The sequence below is a fragment of the Tursiops truncatus genome, chromosome 19, assembly GCF_011762595.2.
Source record: "Tursiops truncatus isolate mTurTru1 chromosome 19, mTurTru1.mat.Y, whole genome shotgun sequence".
Taxonomy (NCBI): Eukaryota; Metazoa; Chordata; class Mammalia; order Artiodactyla; family Delphinidae; genus Tursiops; species Tursiops truncatus.
Genome location: NC_047052.1, coordinates 27,090,770 through 27,110,772, shown reverse-complemented (window position 1 = coordinate 27,110,772; position 20,003 = coordinate 27,090,770). Strand labels below are relative to the sequence as shown.

General features: G+C 54.8%; 1 protein-coding gene across 7 annotated transcripts; it reads left to right on the top strand.

Moving 5' to 3' along the window:
• The first annotated feature begins 1,241 nt into the window (after positions 1-1,241).
• DRC7 (dynein regulatory complex subunit 7) lies at positions 1,242-19,524 on the top strand. 7 transcript variants are annotated; one of them, XM_033845097.2, is made up of 17 exons: positions 1,242-1,534; positions 1,951-2,125; positions 3,165-3,290; positions 3,984-4,178; positions 5,904-6,059; positions 6,900-7,118; positions 9,590-9,718; positions 12,417-12,489; positions 13,355-13,483; positions 13,673-13,801; positions 14,825-15,045; positions 16,049-16,264; positions 16,993-17,103; positions 17,191-17,301; positions 18,177-18,371; positions 18,963-19,102; positions 19,196-19,524. In XM_033845097.2, the coding sequence occupies exons 1-17, from the start codon at positions 1,242-1,244 to the stop codon at positions 19,287-19,289; spliced, it is 2,712 nt and encodes a 903-aa protein (XP_033700988.1). In that variant the 3' UTR covers positions 19,290-19,524. The 7 variants fall into 7 exon arrangements, with proteins under 7 accessions (XP_033700988.1, XP_073651632.1, XP_033700987.1 ...); XM_073795531.1 differs by having other exon boundaries at positions 15,998-16,264; XM_033845096.2 differs by lacking the exon at positions 19,196-19,524 and having other exon boundaries at positions 18,177-19,101.
• The last annotated feature ends 479 nt before the right edge of the window (positions 19,525-20,003 follow it).

The following is a 20,003-nucleotide window of genomic DNA, read 5'->3' as shown; positions in this document are numbered from 1 at the left end:
CGTCAGATCCCCCAGGTTAAGGGCTTAGTCCCACAAGCCTCTTCCCACCCCATTTCAGATGCCAATGGCAAGTAGTCGGTCCCCAGGTTACCCACAACTTCTGTCCGGCTTGGCTACCATTTGGGGGTTCCCATGACTCCCTCCTTGGGTTCTGTTAGTTTGCTAGAGAGGCACACAGAGCTCAGGGGAACAATTACATTTACCAGTTTATTAAAGGACATGGTAGAGGATACAAATGGACAGGTAAATGAAGTGATACGCAGGGAGAGGTCTGGGAAGGTCCTGAGAGCGGGAACTTCTGTCCCTGTGGAGTTGGGATGTGTCATCCTCCCAGGACGTCACCTTCCCAACCTGGAAACTCTCTGAACCCCCTACTATTGGGATTCTATGGAGGCTTCCTCATGTAGGCTTGGTCAATTATTAATTCCATTTCCACTCTTCTCTCCTCTCTGAAGGATGGGGGAGGGGCTGAAAATTCCAAGCTTCTAATCACGGCTTGGTCTTTCTGGTGACATATCCCCATCCAGGAGCCATCCAGGGTCTCACCCAGAGTTGCCGCAATAGGAAAAAAGACGCGTCTGGTGTTCTTATCACTTTGGAAATTACAAGGGGACTGGATCTTTGGTCCACCATAGTGAGGCTGGGCTCTGAAAAGGGCTTCCCTAGGGCACACAAGCACATATGGTATTTCAGTGTGTCCCACCACACAGAGGTCCCCCACCCTGAGAGCTGACACAGGGCTTGGCCAGGAGAGTGAGGCTGTGTCACTCCCACCTGCCCCTTGTCCAGGTGCCTTAGTGGCAGCCCCATTTTTGCCCTCTCTGTGTTCCAAGTTGGTGATGTTACCTCTTTTTTTTTTCTCTTCCTTACTATTATGAATAATTTTCTTTAAACTTACAGGACTTCATAAATATATTTAATAGGAAACGTCATAATACTACAGTTATCCATACAGCATTAACATCACCTGCCAGAAAGAGAAGGTCACCGGCAGAATAAATATACAGAAAACAAAGCAAGGTTAGTAAGCCTGAGCTACCCGCTCCTGCGCTGACAATAGCTCTCAGTCTGTGACCTGCGCTGTCGGATTTAAAGGGCAATTTGCAAATGTCAGAAATGTGTTACAGGTGTGCTAGCACCACGTGGAGACTTTCTCCTTGATGGAAAGGAAGTTTAGGAGGGACTCGCCTCCTCCCTTCGTGATCTAAACCACCTAAAACCTCCGCCCAGGGACACAGGTGATGTTGGTGGCTCCTTCCTGGTCTGAAGTCGGCCACTCAGAGTGCATTTATTCCTCCTACAGAGACCTCATCTCTAGACAGTCGGAGACACAGCAGATGGAGGTCCTGAAGGAGAAAGTGGAGGAGGAAGAGGAGGCCGAGCGGGCCGAGCAGGCCGAGAGGGCCGAGAGGGCCAAGAAAATGATGAGGCCGATGGAGGTGCGGAAGGAGGACACCACCAGGACGCAGGAGATGCTCAGAGACCTGGAGAGGAAGCTGTCGGAGATTGAGGTCTCCATCCCGGAGAAGCCCTCGTGAGTGCCGGGGGTGGGGAAGGTGGGGGCTTTGGCCCAGCAGCCCCAGTGAGAGTCAGACCAGGGCCAGGCAGCAGGAGAGCCGGGCAGAATGGTGGTACCTGGGCTGGGAGGCAGGACCAGGACCTAGAAGGAGGTGGTTAGGAGTGAGGGCTGTGCTCTCAGGCTGCCTGGTCCAAGTCCCCACTCTGCCCCTCCCTAGCTGTGTGATCCTGGGCAAGTCACTCAAACTCTCTGTGCCTCATTTCCCTCATCTGTTTAAAAGGGCAGCTGATAAGAATGATACTTCCCTCCTAGGTAGTGGTGAGGATTTAATGAGGACGGGATAGAGCAAAGGCAGCTAAGGTGGATGGAGGGCTCCCTGTGTGCCAGGCCCAGCCTCACGCACACTGATGCCACCCCTCTTACGGACACAGGACTTTTACCAAGGATGCTATTGACACCTCCAAGCTGCCCCTTTCCTACCAAAGCAACACGCCCAAGGAGGAACACCTGCTGCAGGTGGCAGACAACTTCTCCCGCCAGTACAGCCATTTGTGCCCGGACCGCGTGCCCCTCTTCTTGTACCCAGTGAACGAGTGCAGCGTGCCTGTAAGACTGGGCAGGGCCAGGGGCTGGAGAGCAGCGGGTGGAGGGAGGTGGGCCAGGCACAGACCTCTCGTGGGTCAACGCTTATATTTCAGGGGCAGCATAAACTCAAATGTCCACAGGCCCCAGCAGGCCCGCTGTGAGTCAGCCCTGGGGGCCTGTGGTGGCTCGGAGCCGGCACACCCCGCCTAAGGGGCAGCCAGACACGCAGTGCGGTCTCCGGCCCCCGAGGCCAGCCCTATGCAGGGAAAAGCTGAGAAATAAGACAAAATGGGCCAGGACCCAAGCGCTGGCCTCCTTCCTTCCCGCCCTGTGACCCAGGGCACATCCCTGAGTCTCTCCGGGCCTCAGTTTCCCCACCTGTAGATGGCATGGCAGGGGACGAATCCAAGCGTTGCAAAGCAGCAGCCCATAGGCTGACAGGGACTCACAGACTGTTTTATCTGGCCCACCTGGTGATTTTTCACCCTGGTATTAGCTGCCAGCATTTGAAACTCAGCCATTCCCGTCCAGATCCCTAGTCCCCTCTTCTCTGGATCTGGTAACCCCAGGCCTGCATCTGCCCTGCTGCCGTCAGTGGGGTCTGCACCGGGGCTGCCCCTTAGGTGGGGCCTTCCTCAAATTCACAGGGCGACCCCAGAGGCCTGGCCCCCAGCCCCAGGGTGGTCAAGACAGACCCAGCTCTGCTACTGACTGTGAACCTGAGCAGGTCAGCTCACCTCGCAGAGCCTCGGCTTCCTCATCGGTCAGCGGGACCTGCCTCACAGGGCTGTTGGGGGATCGGGGAGGTGGTGCAGGTCTGGCGGCACCGAGTGGGGCGGTGGTGATCACATCACTGCACCCCGGACAGCATGGGGTTATTCTAGATCTGGGGAGAAGGGCCTTGAGGGATCCCTTCCTCCAACTCCCAAGGCACCGAGGAGGAGCCTGAGGCCAGAGAGCCGTCGCCTCCCTACCCCGAGGCCCCCGGCCTCCTGGGAGCACCATGGTCTCCTCCCGGGTGGAGCGCTCCCCCCAGGACCTGTGGTCTCTCCCTTTGCAGAAGTTCGTGAGCACGACCATCCGGCCCACACTGATGCCTTACCCTGAGCTCTACAACTGGGACACCTGCGCCCAGTTTGTCTCAGACTTCCTGTCCGCGGTGCCCTTGCCCGACCCCCTCAAGCCGGTAAGCACCACCTGGGGCTGCCATGAGGCCTGAGATGGGAAGCCAGGCGGGTCGGGAGAAGGAGGCTTGGCCAGCCTCAGGACACAGCCCATGAGTCTGTCTGGGCAGAGAGAGCCGCTTGCCTGAGGTCACACAGCCAGCCTGGTCCCCGGGCTCCCACCTCTTGGGCTGCTTTGCCTCTTTCTGCCTTCAGAGTCTTCCTTTCAGGACTTCGGGAGGTGGGGAAGGTGAGAGAGGGGAGGGCCTGCTGCCCATGGTCCAAGGTCACATCTCTGGGCTTCTGACCAGCTCAATCTCATTAAGAATGGAGGGAGGGAGATGAGGATACGTACACAGTGGAGAGCTGAGAAACAGAGAGAAGAGAAGGATGGAGGTAAAAGGTGAGGGTAACTCTGGAATAAAACCATAAAATGACCAATCAGAGAGCAACAGACCAGAAGCTTCTACATCCCAGACGGTCTTTCCCACCAGGAAGTCCATGGCCCCTTGCAATTCTAGGCAAACCTGGATTGCACTTTATGGACACGGGATCTGTGGTTTTCACCCCATTCTTAGCAGGCTCCCTAACCCGACAAAGGGGAGGAGCCCTGGTGGGGCCCAGCCGGCCCCCTGGCCCCGGCGCCCAGCCCTTGCTGAGCAGGGAGGGCGGGTGGGGGCAACCGGTGGCTATGCTGACCAGCTGGCTGTGCCCAGCCCTCCTACCTGTACTCCTCGACCACGGTGCTCAAGTACCAGGAGGGCAACTGCTTTGACTTCAGCACGCTGCTCTGCTCCATGCTCCTCGGCGCCGGCTACGATGCCTACTGCGTCTACGGCTATGGCTCGCAGGACCTGTGCCACATGGACCTGACTCGGGAGGTGTGCCCACTCACCGTGAAGCCCAAGGAGGTACGGCCGGGCTTATGCTGCCCTCAGCATCGCGCGAGACACGCCACCCTTAAAGCCACCTGTCCCTGCTGCTTCCGCCCCTGCCCCAGCTCCATCGCCAGGCAGCCCTTCAGGAGTTCATATTTCAAACCACTGATGGTTTCTCCATCTTTGGCATCTTAATACTCACAGCCCATTTCTCCAAACTGGCTGCTCCTCTCCCCTTGTTGTAACTCAGTTTCGGCTACTGTGTTCCCCGCATTTGTGAATGCTGTATGGCTGATACCTTAAGCCAAATTCTTCCAAATTTATCCTATGCATTTGATAAAAATCCATCCAGCCATTTTCATATAAGGAAAATGCAGACAAACAGACAGACGTTTACTTCTTTTTATTTCCCCCTCCCAGGTAAAAAGGACCTCTTAACAGTACAGAATTCACCAGCCCTCCAGCAGCTGGTGGTTGTGTTTTTATATCAGTTGACTGAGAGCACCGTAATGACCCGAGGCTGCTGTGAACACAACACTCTCAAGTGAATTTAACTGTGGGAATCATAAAAGCATCTCTTTGCATTTGGAAAATAGCCATACTACTGGCAGGAAATGCTTTTCATGAACTGGATTGATTCCAGGACTCTGTGATCGGGGTCAAGCCCCAGCGGGTGTCTGCAGCTCAGGGCAGAGGATCCAGGGGCCTGGAGCATCCGGCGTGATGCACATGCACCTGTGTTACACCTGTGTGAGCACCTGGGGCCCCCGGGGCTGCAGTCTGGCGGAGAAGGAGGGGGAGGTACCAGGTGAGAGCCCTGCCTGCTCTCTCAGGGCCACCTCCCCAAGAAGGATGGAATAAAAAAGCTCCATCACTGCTTTTGGCTCCAAAGGCCTGAGAACTCACATACGGGCCTCTTAGCCCAAATTTTAATTATGAAAATGATATCAATAGCTAATGGATGCTGAGAGCGTTCCAGTCTATAAACAAGTCACATGTCCATTGACTTGGTTGCTCCTCTCAATAGCGCTGCGTGGTAGGAATTATCACTTCTCTTTTACAGATGAGTGTGTCGAGATGAAACAATTTTTGTGACCAAAGTCACGTAGCTGGTAACTGGGGACCTGGGAGCTAAGGCCCAGTCTGTCTGACTCTAAACCATGGAGATTCACTATTTATTCCTCATAATAGGCCCCCTTATGCAGCCTCTGTGGTGTCCTTTCCTGGACATTTTTCTTGCCACCTAGCACACATTTGTATACACGTGCGCACTCATGCGCGCGCGCACACACACACACACACACAAACGCACACACACGAAGGCTTTGTTCTCTTTCCTAGCCCAGTAAACTCTCACTTCAAGTCAACATATGAAATCCTGCAGTGACAAAATCTGGAAAATCTGACTCCGGGCAATTTGTCCCACTTTCTAGATCAGATCCAGATCGAGCTAGTCTAGGCCGTGGGAAATGAAGAGGGGAAATCGCATTTCCTGAGCTCCTGCCCGGATGGGCAGCTCAGACGGACATTTTCCTGTCTTTACTTGTCAGAATAACTCTGGGGAAAATGTTCTCATTATTCTCAGTGACTTTTACAGAAGAGCCTGTGGGTAGGGAAGTGGGAGGACTGGCCCATGGTCACAGGTCTGGAGCTGAGGCTCTTTCTACGTTCAGGGTCAGAAAGCCAGCAGGCTCCGGGAGCAGCTGTGCAGGCGGGCCACTAAGGGCTGCTGACCCTTTTTCTCTTGTTGGATGACAGATGGTCAAGGAGGAGGAAAAGGCACCACCTAAGAAGTACGCCGTCAAACCGCCCAGGGACCTGACAAGCAGGTTTGAGCGGGAGCAGGAGATAAAAAGGCAGGAGGGAGTCAAGGCCGAGGAGGAGAAGCGGCTGAAGCAGGGGGAGCGCCTCGCGGTGGGTCCGCCATCCTCAGCCCTCAACCCTTGAACTCAGCTCCAGGGGGGGGGGTTGCTGGGAATGGGGAAACAGACACGGATCACGAAGGGATGTGTTTATGGGCCCCCAGGTCCAAATCCCCTCCTCCAACCTTCCGCCACCCCCCACCTCTGCCCGGCCTTGTGGGAATCCCCAGTGTAGTCAGCCAGCTTCTGGTGACAGAGTTCTAACATCAGACAGCTCTGCCGCCTGAAGCAACTCATTTTATGCTGTGCAGTTCTGGTGTCCTTGTTCAGACTCTCACTGAAGATTTACCTACATACACTCTACATCCATTCTCCCATCCTTCCTTCCATCCGTCCATCCTCCAATCTCTCCTTCTATCCACCCACACTCTCATCATCCCTCTCACCTATTTTTCCTCCCTCCCTTCTTTCCTTTCCTTCCATATAGTATTTACTGAGGGTCTACTCTAGTCCGGGCCCTGGGGATGCAATAATGAACGTGGCACAGTGACCCTTTGCCCAGAGGGATGCAGACAATGAAGCCACATGGTGTCCCTCTATCTTTCTTTGGATGAAATCTCACCCAGAATCACAACATGGAAAGACAGTAAATCCCAGATACCCTAGAGCTCTAAAAGGTCAAGTTTGTAAACCACAGGTCAAGTCAGATCCTCCAATTTATTGATAAGAAGATGGGTTCAGAGGTGGGGTGATGTCCTTAAGGCCACAAAGCCAGCCAACAGCGCAGTGTGGATCAGCATTCAGTTCTCTCGCCAGTTCCCCAGCCCCAGGGGGCCCCTGATGGCCCCCTTCCCATCCATCTGGCTCATGGTCACCCACCTTTTCCATGCAGGAGCAGGAGAGTGCAAAGACCGACCCCCTGCATGGCCTGCGGGTACACTCCTGGGTCCTGGTGTTGTCAGGGAAACGCGAGGTGCCCGAGAGCTTTTTCATTGACCCGTTCACTGCACGCAGCTACAGCACCCAAGACGACCACTTCCTGGGAATAGAGAGCCTCTGGAACCACAAGAACTACTGGGTCAACATGCAGGACTGTTGGAACTGCTGCAAGGTGCTGGGCGGGGCCTGGGCGGGTATGGCTGGCACAGTGGGTGAAGGCAGGTGTGACCTGTGGGGAGATCTGGCCACCAGGCCAGGAGGGCTTTGGACTTTCCCTGTAGCTGAGTGCCCAGGGCCCACTCCTTTGCCCATACATAATCGTTTCAATATGATTATTGTTGCTCTTTTGGTTTGTATATTCTTATAAAATGTGGATTGTCAGTTCATCTGATTTTTTTTAAATGTTGTATTGAAGTGCAATACACATGCAGGAAAGTGCACTCACCCTACGCGTCCAGCTCAATGAATTTCCATACATACATACGTATAAAAAACTCAGTGCCATTTACAGAAGTTGAAAATACGTGCACACAGTTGGAGGGAGGTTGTAACTGGATACCAGGGGACTTTCTGGGGTCTGGACAATGTTCTGTTTCTTGATCCGGGGGCAGGGAACCTGGGTGCACCCAATTTATGGAAATTCATTGAGCTGTATGCAAATAAAAAGAGAGACAGGCTCCAGGCACCAAGTCCTGTGCTCTTTCGTTATTTCCAAGGTCCTCCATTTACAACCAGGCCAGTTTCCCAAAGGTAGGTCCTGGGCCCCTCGCCCCCTATACCGAAGTGAACATCTCCAAGGGACTGCTGTCGCCCCCGTGTGGGAGGCGGGCAGATTTGATACACATTCAGATGCACCTGCCTTCAGCAAAGGAGACACAGCCAGCCCCCAGCCTCCCTGAGCCCCTGAGTCCAGGGTGGCTCGGTCCTCAACGACCTCACAGGGTTGTGGAAAATAACATTCGGTAGGTGCTTAGAATAATCTCATGCTGTTCAGTAAAGGTTAGCTAGCGTTACTGTCATTTTAGAGAAAGAACGTCTTCCTCACCACACAGATGGGGCGGAGCCCAGACCACCTCCGCCAGAGCCCAAGCTCATAGCCGCCACGGTGGTCAGAGCCCTCTGAGGGATAACAGCCCTTCGCAGGCCGCTGCAGTCCTCCTTTGGCCCTCTTCTGGGTGGAAGTTCCTTCAGCCTCCCCCCAGCACACCCTGTACCAGTGCCAGGTGGAGGAAATTTATATCAGGGATAATAGAAGTAATGAGATGAAGATGGAAGGGTGGCCTGGTGGGAAAGTGAGGCCAGAGGGGCAGTACTGCATCACCAAGTGAGGGCACGAAGAAAGAGACCGTGACACTGGCTGTCACTTTTACTGCCCCATGAGCACAGGAGTGGTTGCTTTGTTCCTTCAAAGAACCTTGATATTTTTTCTTCCTAATTTATTTTTTGGCCACGCCACGTGGCATGTGGGATCTTAGTTCCCTGACCACGTATTGAAACCGCGCCCCCATCATTGGAAGCGCGGAGTCTTAATCACTGGACCGCCTTCAAAGAACCCTGAAATGGCCTTGGAGTGAGGCACCACTCAGAGACTGGGATGTCGTAGTTGTCCCTTCGTTTATGCTTTTCCTATAGAGATAGAACTTTAAGATAAAGCAGCAAAACATCTAACTACCGCTTACTACTTACAAAAGTGACAGAATGGGGAATTCCCTGGCTGTCCAGTGGTTGGGACGCCGAGCTTTCATTACTGAGGACCCGGGTTCAATCCCTGGTCGGGGAACTAAGATCCCACAAGCCCCACGGTGCAGCCAAAAAAAAAAAGTGACAGAATGGAGGACATGATTTTAAGAAATTCAAACGTCTGTGTAATTTGATTCCTCTCCACGAAGCCTGGACTATTGGCTCTTAAATCTACAAGCAGTTCTTTCCCTCACTACCCTCCCCCATCGTGTACCCCTCCCACCTCCCAGCAGAGCCCTCCAGGACTCAGGACAGTGAGGACTATAGCATTAGGACTGGTGTCAGCGGAGCTTCATGTTGAAACCATTGTGGGCAGCTTCCATCTTGGAGTTGGGAGCGGGGGCACACCACCCCGGGGAGGTAGACGGGGACATGGTGCTCCCCACCTGCTGGGAGTTATTTGGCAGGTGAGCCCAGGCTCAGGTGGGCTGGACTGAAAATAGGTGAAGGACCCACACCAGGGGAGAGAAATTCGCACTTCCCTCTTCTGCGTGCATGTCTAGTTCCCTTCCTGCTGGCACGGGGTGAGAAAGATGAACCTGCCATTTCCCTGCCTGTACAATCTCTCTGGCTTGCGTTTGCTCTAAACACTGCCCGGGTGCCGCTCTCCCCCGACAATGTAGACTGACCTCCACATCCAGGCCATCCCAGGCCAGAGAGTTTCCAAGTCTCTCACAGAGACCAACACAGGAAGGGAGTCCCAGCCCCCCTGGGGCCTCGGTCTCCCTGCGGGGATGAGGAGGGCAGGTGTGGACGCTCAGAGGCGGCCTGGAGCCACATTCTGCCCCCCTGAGACCCAGCCTGGTGCCTTCTCCCCCTGGGCGTGGCTGTTCCCTGCCCCCCATGGAGCAGGAGGGGGCGTGGCGACTGTGGAGGGCTCTCAGCGATCCCCTCCTCCACCAGGACCTGGTCTTTGACCTGGGAGACCCTGTGAGGTGGGAGTACCTGCTCTTGGAGACTGACAAGCCTCTCCTGTCCCTGACTGAGGAGGAGGACGACGGGATGAACGATGACGATGATGTGGAAAATCTGGTGAGCCTCTGAGGGCTGGAGGCCGGGGAGTGGAGGGGACTCGACAACCTGTCTTGCTTCGGGCCAGCCTGACACATGTCCCCGCCACGTGTATGGGTATGGCGTGGGGGGCAGTCCACATAGACCAATTATAGATTCCTCAAAGCAGAAGGGCCTGGGCCATGCCCTCGTTTTACAGGTGGGCAGACTGAGGCCCAGACAGGTCCAGTGACCTGTCCAGGACCCCCCAGTGGTGCAGGGGAGGGCTGGGACTTGCATTCAGGGGTTGCCCTGCGCCTAGCGAACATGCCCCTTGGAGGAGGGCGATAAGACCCTCTCCACAAGCCAGGGGAGCCCCAGGGCCAGCCATTCCTCACATCCAGGCCTTTCCTGCGTGGTCACCATGATCCTCCACACACACTTCCAGGCCTTTCTTGTCCATCCAGTCAGCCCTTCTGACGGGCATTGGCCTTGTCATCTCTGATCTCCTAGTCAGGGGCCGTCAGGCAGGTCTGCATGAGGCCCTGTGCGTGGAAGTCAGGAGTCCAGAGGCCTTCACTATTGGCTCTGACATCTTGGGCAAACTTCCTAAATGTTGGAAGCTTCAGTTTCAGCGTCTGCATGTGAAATGGGGGAGTGGGGTTGGTTACATTCATGGTAGTAATAAGTGATGTATTCATTTGCTAGAATTGCCAAAACAAAGCACCACAGACTGGGTGGCTTAAGCAATAGGAATTTATTTTCTCACAGCCCTGGAGACTGGAAGTCAAGGTGTCGGCAGGGTTGGTTTCTCCCTGGCTTGTAGAGGGTGCCTTCTCCCTGGGTCCTCAGCCTCTTCCCTCTGTGCGTGTCTATGTTTTAATCTCCTCTTCTTATAAGGACACCAGTCGTATTGGATTAGGGCCCAACCTAATGACCTTAGTTTAACTTAATTACCTCTTTAAAGATCCTATCTCCAGGGACTTCCCTGGTGGTGCAGTGGTTAAGAATCCACCTGCCAATGCAGGGGACACGGGTTTGAGACCTGGTCCGGGAAGATCCCACATGCCGCGGAGCAACTAAGCCCGTGTGCCACAACTGCTGAAGCCCGCGCACCTAGAGCCTGTGCTCCACAACAAGAGAGGCCACTGCAATGAGAAGCCTGTGCACCACAGCGAAGAGTAGCCCCTGCTCGCCGCAACAGCCCGCACGCAGCAATGCTGCCAAAAATAAGTGTTTATTAAAAAAAATAGAAAAAAAAAGATCCTATCTCCAAAGATAGTCACATTCTGGGGTGCTGGGTGTTAGGACATGTGAATTTTGAGGGGACACAATTCAGCCCATAGGTAACACGCATATGCCCCTTTCTCAGTGCCAGTAGGTGCTTAACTTAAATTAACTTGTCTAAGTCTTCACAACTACCTGGCGAGGTGGGTGCTAGTATTATCATGTCCCATTTTACTGATGGGAAGACTTACACACAGAGGGGTGAAGTAACGTACCCAACGTTACACAGGCAGTAAGTGACAGAACTAGGATTTGAACCTGGGATTTGACAGTCTGGCTCCCAAGGCTGGGTTCTCAAAAGTGGTTCTGTTCTACCTCCTGGGACTGGTTGAGGACAAAGTGAGACCACTGGTGTGATGTGCTTGGCATAGCTGTGTAGACCCACCTGCACATGGTGTTGAGTGTTGCCAGCGTCCTCATGTCTGGAGACCAGAGAGCCTCCTCCCCTGTGCAGTAAATCCTGGGGCACTGGCGCCCCCTGCTGGCCTCAAAATGTGAACAGATTAGCTGAGCAGGTGTCAGAGGTCTGAGCAATTTGGTGGGGAGAAAAGTTTTAAATTGAGAAAATCTTATCCAAGTTTCTGTGGTTACCTAACCTGAGGACCATTTGTCTAGACCAGGCCTTATTTGCCAGATGGGGAAACTAGGCTCAAAAAGAAAAATAATAAGGGCAGCCAGGCAGTGTCCCAAACCCTTATGTACATTTATCAGTCAATCCTCCCAGGGGGTTCAGTTTACAGTTAGAAAACTGAGGCTTAGGGGTCCTGGGCAAGTCCCTTAAGGAAAACTGAGGCTTAGGGGTCCTGGGCAAGTCCCTGCTTTGAGTCTCAGTTTGTTTGTTTGTTTGTTTAATTTAATTAATTTATTTATTTGTGGCTGTGTTGGGTCTTCGTTTCTGTGCGAGGGCTTTCTCTAGTTGCGGCAAGTGGGGGCCACTCTTCATCGCGGTGCGCGGGCCTCTCACTATCGCGGCCTCTCTTGTTGCGGAGCACAGGCTCCAGACACGCAGGCTCAGTAGTTGTGGCTAATGGGCCCAGTTGCTCCGCGGCATGTGTGATCCTCCCAGACTAGGGCTCGAACCCGCGTCCCCTGCACTGGCAGGCAGACTCTCAACCACAGCGCCACCAGGGAAGCCCGAGCCTCAGTTTTAATGAAGGGCCTGTGGCTTTCCTCATGCCTCTGTTGACAGAGGGAAGGTGGGGCATGCAGGGCAGGGTGTTGCTGTCCTCGCCGGGCACCAGGTGGGTACAGGGAGGAGCTGACTCCTCCTCTCTCCCCCCTGTCTCGGGTCAAGCCAGGTCAGAACTGCTCGAGACCTCTGGGCTCCCCTGGGGGAGCTGACGAGCCACCCCAGCTTGGCCCTGGGGGATGAAGCAGAGGCTCTGACCGTAACTTCGGGTCCACGGCCCAGCCCTGATCAGAACCACCACCCCACCCCCACTTCTCCCAACAGGGCAAGGAGGATGAGGATAAGAGCTTCGACATGCCGTGCTCGTGGGTGGAGCAGATTGAGATCTCCCCAGAAGGTATTGCACTTTCACTCGTTTCCGGGCTTCTGGGGATGTCTGTGGCAACAACTAGACAGGGGGATACCAGCAGAGGCTGCCTTGGTCCCTCATTTCCACCCCCATGGCCTGCTTTCTGCTGCAACCTCTTCATTTTTTCCTTCTCAACATACGCACTCAGCTCTGCAGCCTGGGGCCTGACCCCAGTCTGGCATACAGGACAGGGCTCAGTTAACCCAGCCGGGATGATGGAGTGTGGCCGGTGATGGAGGACCGAGGACCAGGACACAGCTGTTCCCATCCCTCACCCCACTCTGCCAGGAGGAGACTGTGCACAGTACCCAGAGGGCACAGGGGGTCTCAGGACCAAAAAGGGGCAGGCAGGGAAAGCAGGGGGACAGGCACGCTTGTGCCCCATGCCAACCTCTGCTGGCTGCTGAGGTTCCCGTGGGGGAGTGCCTAGACCCATGGGGAGGGCCCAGGCCATCCCAACAGGGTAGGAAGGGCTAAAGAGGGTGTCATGGGAACCCAGGGGGTTGGAGGATGGGGTGGGGGGCAGAAAGGGCTTCTGGGAGGAGAGGTCATGGGAACTAAGTTTTAAGGGATCAGAATAAGTCAGCCCAGTAAGGGCAGGAGGGGATGGTGTTTCCAGCCAAGGCCTGGCAGTGAGAGTGTGGTGTGGTCAGGCTCAAGCTGAGATCTCGTCCGGGGCAGGAGCCACCCTGGTGACTCTTCCTGTGCCTCCATGGAGCAGGTTTGAGGGCTGGGGGAGCCTTGCAGACAGCACAGTGCACAGAGGCTGACGAGTGGCTGGGGGGCTGGGGGAGCTGGCCCTCCCTTCCCCTGATCTGGGGAGGAAGGACCCCAACCCACTCTGTGTCTGCAGCGTTCGAGACCCGCTGCCCAAACGGGAAGAAGGTGATACAGTACAAGAGGGCAAGGCTGGAGAAGTGGGCCCCGTACCTCAACAACAACGGCCTTGTGTGCCGCCTCACCACCTACGAGGACTTGCAGTGTAAGGGGGCAGCCCTGGCTGCGGGGAGCAGGAGAGCTGGGTCCCCCAACAGGCCACGTGACCTCGGTCATGTCACTGCCCCTCTCTTGGTGTGAGTGTGGGCCCTGCTGGCCTCCGTGTGCTGGGAGCGGTGGCATGGAGGCTGAGGGAGCTGGCCTGGCTGCTTCAAGCACGCATTGGGGCCTACAGGTACCAAGATTTTGGAGATAAAGGAGTGGTTCCAGAACCGGAAGGATATGCTGGAGCTGAAGCACATAAACAAGGTCACGGGCCTGAACATCGACTACTTCAAGCCGGGCCACCCCCAGGCTCTGCGTGGTGCGTAGACCCCACTGCTAGGCCAGCTAGGTGCCCAGGTTGGGGGCCTCACGTGCTCCTTAGAGCAGCCTCCCTGCAGCTGGCATGTAGTGGGAGGAACCAGCATCCACGTATTGACAGGGTTCTTGGGCGGCAAGCAACAGAAAGGGCCTCTTCCTCCCTAGGCAAAGCAGACACATGGGAGGTAAGGGGAAACACAGAAAATCCGAGGAAACGTTGACAGGTTTCTTCCAGGAAAGGCAAAGCAGGGCCGCAGCCTATGCTGTGGCTGGGATCGGGCATCCAGTGGGGGCCACATTTACAGGGGTTAGGATGCTGAGCAAGAAAACCAACAAGTGTCCCCACAAGACTGATGCAGAGGGCAGAAGTATGGAGGTGCAGACACGGCCACGAGCCCAGGAGGCTGGGAAGGGAGGGAAGAACACGTCCTGGGAATTCACAACCTGATCCAAGAATTCACAAAGGAAAAACATAGGGTCAATATACATCTAAAAACATGACCAACCTTGCTTGGTGGTTGAAATTTTAAAAAAAGAAAGAAAGAAAGAGAGAGAGAGAGAGAGAGGGAGGGAGGGAGGGAGGGAGGGAGAGAGAGAGAGAGAGAAAGAAACTAAATCAATAAGGGACCATCTTACAACGCTTATGTTGGCAAAGATGAAAAAAAAATGGTCCTACCAGGTGTGAGCAAGTGAATCCCTGTCACTGCTGGTATGACAGCAAACTGGCGCAACTTTTCTGGAGAGCAGTTGGGCAAAACAATCAATAATAGCTTTAAAATATGTAGGCTTTTTGACCAGCAGTTCTACTGCTCAGCAAATAGCAGTCAAGGACAAAAAATGCAAACTGCAGACGTTCATCATGGTGTTGATCATAGCAAAAAAGTTGGAAGCAGCCTGAATACCCAGCACTAGGGCACTGGTTACGTACTAACGCTCCTCCCTGGGGCCAGGGGCCGGGTTATCAAGCCAGGGGCCAGAGCTCCTAGTGCTCAGCCAGCCCTCTCCGCGGCCCCTCCCCCGGCAGCGCACTCATACACGTCCATGCAACCCGAGATGGACCGCGTCATGGAGTTTTATGAAACGGCCCGCGTGGACGGCCTGATCAAACGGGAGGAGACGCCCAGGACAATGACGGAGTACTACCAAGGGCGGCCCGACCTCCTCTCCTACCGCCATGTCAATTTCGGGCCCCGGATCAAGAAGTTGTCTCTGAACAGTGCAGAGTCAAACCCCCGGCCCGTGGTGGTGAGCACTCGCTGGGACTGGGGACAGGGTGCCCGCCCCCTCTGGTGGGCCAAGATTACCCCTGGAGGCGAACAGCCCTGACTCCCTCCAGGGAAACTTCTTTACTGAGCGACCTTTCCAGTTTTACCAAACACACAGTCTCAGGTCTGTCCGATGCCAGATGGTGCCCTCAGCCGCTGGGCCAGAGAGGTATTATTTTCTTACTGTTATAAAAAATACACACTTGTGGGCTTCCCTGGTGGCGCAGTGGTTGAGGGTCCGCCTGCCGATGCAGGGGACACGGGTTCGTGCCCCGGTCCGGGAGGATCCCACATGCCGCGGAGCGGCTGGGCCCGTGTCATGGCCGCTGAGCCTGCGCGTCCAGAGCCTGTGCTCCGCAACGGGAAAGGCCACAACAGTGAGAGGCCCGCGTACCGCAAAAAAAAAAAAAAAAACACTCGTGACTAAACATGTAGAAAACATGTAAAAATGTAAAAAGTAAAAATATCTCAGAATGCCAATTCTCAGATATTACCACATATTAATAGGTTTGGTTTTGAGAATCTTTTCTAACTTAAGATTTGTGTGTGTGTGTGTGTGTGTGTGTGTGTGTGTGTGTGTGTGTAGGTAGAATTCCTGTATCACCCTCTTAACATTAAAATGTGAGATTTTTTTCTCCATATCATTACAAATTATTTGCAACCTATGTTTAATGTCTGAATAGCAAAGAAGCTCTTTCTAGCAGTAAGGGATGTCTAGCTGTAGAGCAGGCTGCCTGCAAAGGTGGTGAGCTCCCCATCTTGTGGAGGGAGCTAGAGAAGAAATCCAGCACCATCCAGGGCTGGAGTGGCCAGACACCGAGAACCCCTGGGGCCTTGAGATCCATTGTTTAGCTGGGAGGGGCTGTTCCACATGACCCCCCAAATGACCCCAGACCCCAGCATCCCTGAGTGTCCTTTGCTGCTGTCGTCAGCTCAGGCACTCCCTTCCCACCTCCCATCCTACGCATGTTCTGGCCTGCCAGAAAATCACAGAGCGATTCTCCCGCAACCCTGCGAAGCCTGCAGATGAAGACGTGGCAGAGCGCGTGTTTCTGTTGCTGGATGAGCGCATCCAGCTGCGCTATCACTGCCGCGAGGACCACCTCACGGCCTCCAAGCGTGAGTTCCTGTGGCGCACGGAGGGGGACAGCAAGGGCAACAAGATCATCATGACGCCTGACATGTGTCTCAGCTTTGAGGTACGCCTGGGGGCCGTGGCGGGCAGGGGCAGGTGGGGGTGGGGTGAGGAGAGTGCCCTGGGGCCCTCTGTCCTGTCCCAGCAACTTGGGAGAACTGGGATAGAAAGTCCTGGTTCCCAGCCTGGAAATTCATCTCTGCCCCTTGGGAACATCAAGAGCTCCCATGTGGGTTACTTCTCTTTGAGCGCCTCTGAAAATCTTCCTCTTTTCCACCAAGAAAGACAACCCAGCTGGCCTCCACTACTCATTGTCCCTGCCCCCTAGTCCTGGGCGAGAGCAGATCCTGGGACCAAGGCTGTAGTAGATCTCACCACCTCCACGGGGCTGGTTTTCCTGGTTCAGATTCTCACTCTCCTGGCACATTCCTTAGCCCCTCTGAGTCTCCAGTCCCTCTTTTATTATTAGCTGTGTTTTTATAGATGAAGAAACAGGCCCAGGGAGGGCAATTCCCTGGCAGTCCCAGTGGTTAGGATGCTGCGCTTCCACTGCTGGGGGTACAGATTCGATCCCTGGTCGGGGAACTAAGATCCCTCATGCCACGGCACAAAAAAAGAAAAGAAAAGGAAAGAAAAGAAAGAAACAGGCCCAGAGAGGTTAAGCAACTTCCTTGAGGTTGCACAGCTAGAAAAATGGCAGGGGAAGATTTGAACCCAGGAGGTCTGGCTCCAGAATCTGCCTACAACCCCAGCCATTGCTGCTTCTCCGTGTCACTGTGGTGGTTGTTCCAGGTGGAGCCCATGGAGCACACCAAGAAGCTTCTCTACCAGTACGAGGCCATGATGAAGCTGAAGAACGAGGAGAAGTTGGCCAGGCATCAGGCTTGGGAGTCAGAGCTGGAGGTCGGGTCCCAAGGGAGAGTGGGCAGATGGGAGGTGGCAGGGGTGGGGGTGTGTCTTCACCACGTCCGCCCCCACTTCCCAATTCAGGTGCTGGAGATTCTGAAGCTTCGGGAGGAAGAGGAGGCGGCGCATGTGCTGACCATCTCCATCTACGACACCAAGCGCAACGAGAAGAGCAAGGAGTATCGGGAGGCCATGGTGAGCCTTGCTCCCTGGCCCTGGCTTTCCCTGACCCCTCCCCCAGCCACACTCCCTGGCCTCCAGGGTGCTGATGATCAGGGATTCTTTCAGAAAGCCCTTTATAGGGGATGAAGTTATCGACACCATGGTGGTCGTCCTTGCTGCTGAGCTGACCATTTCCATGCGTCACCCCAGAGAGCACTCAGGATGCAAGCCAAGTCTCCCCCACTTCCAGGGGCTGTGGCCAAGCCAAGACCTCTACTGCACGAGGAAAGAATGAAATTTGTGTGCCCACCTCCACCTGGGGCTCCCCTGGAGGTCGCGGCCTGGCCCAGTAGCTCTCACAGCTGACTCTGGCCTCAGGCCTGAGTTATCCGACCCCTGCGCGTAGGGCGTTCACGTTACCGCCTCAGGTTGCAAGACCCAGCTTGGTTTTCGAGGCCAGCTTCTAAATCCCCTTCACTAACCAATTGGTTGAGGTTGGCGAGACAGGACAGGGCATCAGATGTCTGGTTCTCAGACTCCCAGGGCTGGGCATTGGCCCCCACATCTCCAACTTCACTGGCCCCTGGCTGCCAACACAGGACATAGATAAGGCCCCAGGGTGGAAGAGAAAAAGGGACTCACCAGCAGTTTTTGATTTAACATCATTAACAACCACTCTTTATTACCACTTACTGAGCAAGCATCTGCTGAGTGCTGGGTATGTTCTGGGGCTCAAGTAGAGACACGTGAATTCACGTGAGACACGAGAGTTGGCTGTTACCAATAATCGCGGCTACAAGAGAGCACAGGCCCCTCGGAGGCCTCAAGCACTTCTGGGTTTGAGGCCTGGTTTTGTGCGGTCACATGTTGATGAAGAGGACCCCCCCCCTCCGGCCCCCTCTCCACAGGAGCGCATGATGCTCGAGGAGCACCTGTGGCAGGCGGAGGCCCAGCTGGACTACCTGGCCCCGTTTCTGGCACAGCTCCCACCGGGAGAGAAGCTGACACGCTGGCAGGCCGTGCGCCTCAAGGATGAGTGCCTCAGTGACTTCAAGCAGCGGCTCATCGACAAGGCCAACCTCATCCAGGCCCGGTTTGAAAAGGTGCTGCCAGGGCCCTGGCAGGGGAGGGGACCTCAGCGTCCTCAACCAGAAAACGGGCCCAGGGCTGTTTGCTCACCATCTCAGACTTGTGAGGGACTAATCGGGGCAGGGGGAGGATGTCAGTGCTTGGGGTGTCCAGATGACCGAGTTGTCCTTCCTCACACTTGTTCATTGGGTGGAAGGGTGGATGGAGGGAGGGAGGGAGTGGTGGGTGGATGGATGGAGCCTTATAACAGCTCCTAGTCCTTGACCCATTTCTGTTGGTCAGGTACACACCACACAGTTCCCATGCATTCTCTTAACTTAAGCTTCAAAGAGCTCTGTGGTGGGGGGGTGGGTTTTGCAGACAACAAATTGGAAGCTCTGAAAATGTACCTTGACCAGAGTCACATGACTCTCAGTCTTGACCCCTGCTCTAACCTCGTGGACATGATATCCCTCTAAACAAGACCCCAGTGGCTCCAGGCCTGTGCTTCTCTGGCTCCTGTCAGTAGGGGTAGCGGGTCCAACCCTTGTAGGGATTTCAGCCTGCAGCCTGGCTAAGAGTCAGTCATCATCAGCCCTCCTGCTCTCTCTTCCCTGTGCCCACAGGAGACCCAGGAGCTGCAAAAGCAGCAGCAGTGGTATCAGGAGAACCAGGTGACCCTGACGCCCGAGGATGAAGACTTGTACCTGAGTTACTGCTCTCAGGCCATGTTCCGCATCCGCATCCTGGAGCAGCGGCTCAATCGGTGAGGAGACGGAGGAGCGGAGAGGACCCACTAGGAGCCTTGAGCACTAGCTTTGTAAGCCTTTACCACCTCTCATTCCTCCCCTGATTTCAGACACAAGGAGCTGGCCCCACTGAAGTACCTGGCTCTGGAGGAAAAGCTCTACAAGGACCCACGCCTGGTGGAGTTACTGAAAGTCTTTGTTTGATGCTTCTCAGTCCCCACACCTGTGGTCATTTGCCCCTCCTGAGACTTCAGTGAAGCTGCCAGAGAAAGAAACCTCCCCCAAAGCCTGGCCCACGTGCTCCCTATGCCCAGCTAATGACCATCCACTTGGGCACCTGGCCTCGCTGCTGCACCACCTCCCTGCAGCCATCTGTTCCTGCTTCTCCTGATTTTCCTGTAAATAAACACTTGCAATTTGCCATTTGTACCTCATGGTTCACGGGCCCCAGCACCAGCCTTTTTCTCCTTCCCTTCTTTATCTATGGCCTGGGACCACCTTTACAAGGCTTATTTAATACAGCAATGCCATCCCCATTTCACAGATGGCTAATTAGTGGCTGATAAGAAGAGGCGCTGGGATCCAGTCCCTTGCAGTGTAGCGTCAAGACCCCAAGTTCTGGGGCACACACCTTGGGCTTGCCATTCCCGCTCTGTGAGCTGGGCCACCCTAGCCATGGTGGTGGTGGTGGTGATGGTGGTGGTGGTGGTGGTGGTGGTGGTGGTGGTGGTGGTGGTGGTGGTGGTGGTGGGTATGCGATGACCCTCATTTTGCAGACAAGAAACTGAAAGCTCTGAAAATACACCTTGTCCAGAGTATGTGTCTAAGTCTTAACCCCAGCTCTGACCTCATGGGCATGATATCCCTCTAAACATGGTTCCAGTGGCTCCCTCCCAAGACATTTTTGTGACCCCTGCC

What these genes read in the sequence shown, in the direction of transcription:
- DRC7 (XM_073795530.1), top strand. Translation starts at nt 1,242, where the DNA reads ATGTTGGTGGCTCCTTCCTGGTCTGAAGTCGGCCACTCAGAGTGCATT. An exon ending in CAAACCCCCGGCCCGTGGTG is followed by an intron (nt 15,046 to 15,997) that starts GTGAGCACTCGC and finishes TGCTGTCGTCAG; the next exon opens with CTCAGGCACTCCCTTCCCAC. An exon ending in CTTGGGAGTCAGAGCTGGAG is followed by an intron (nt 17,104 to 17,190) that starts GTCGGGTCCCAA and finishes TTCCCAATTCAG; the next exon opens with GTGCTGGAGATTCTGAAGCT.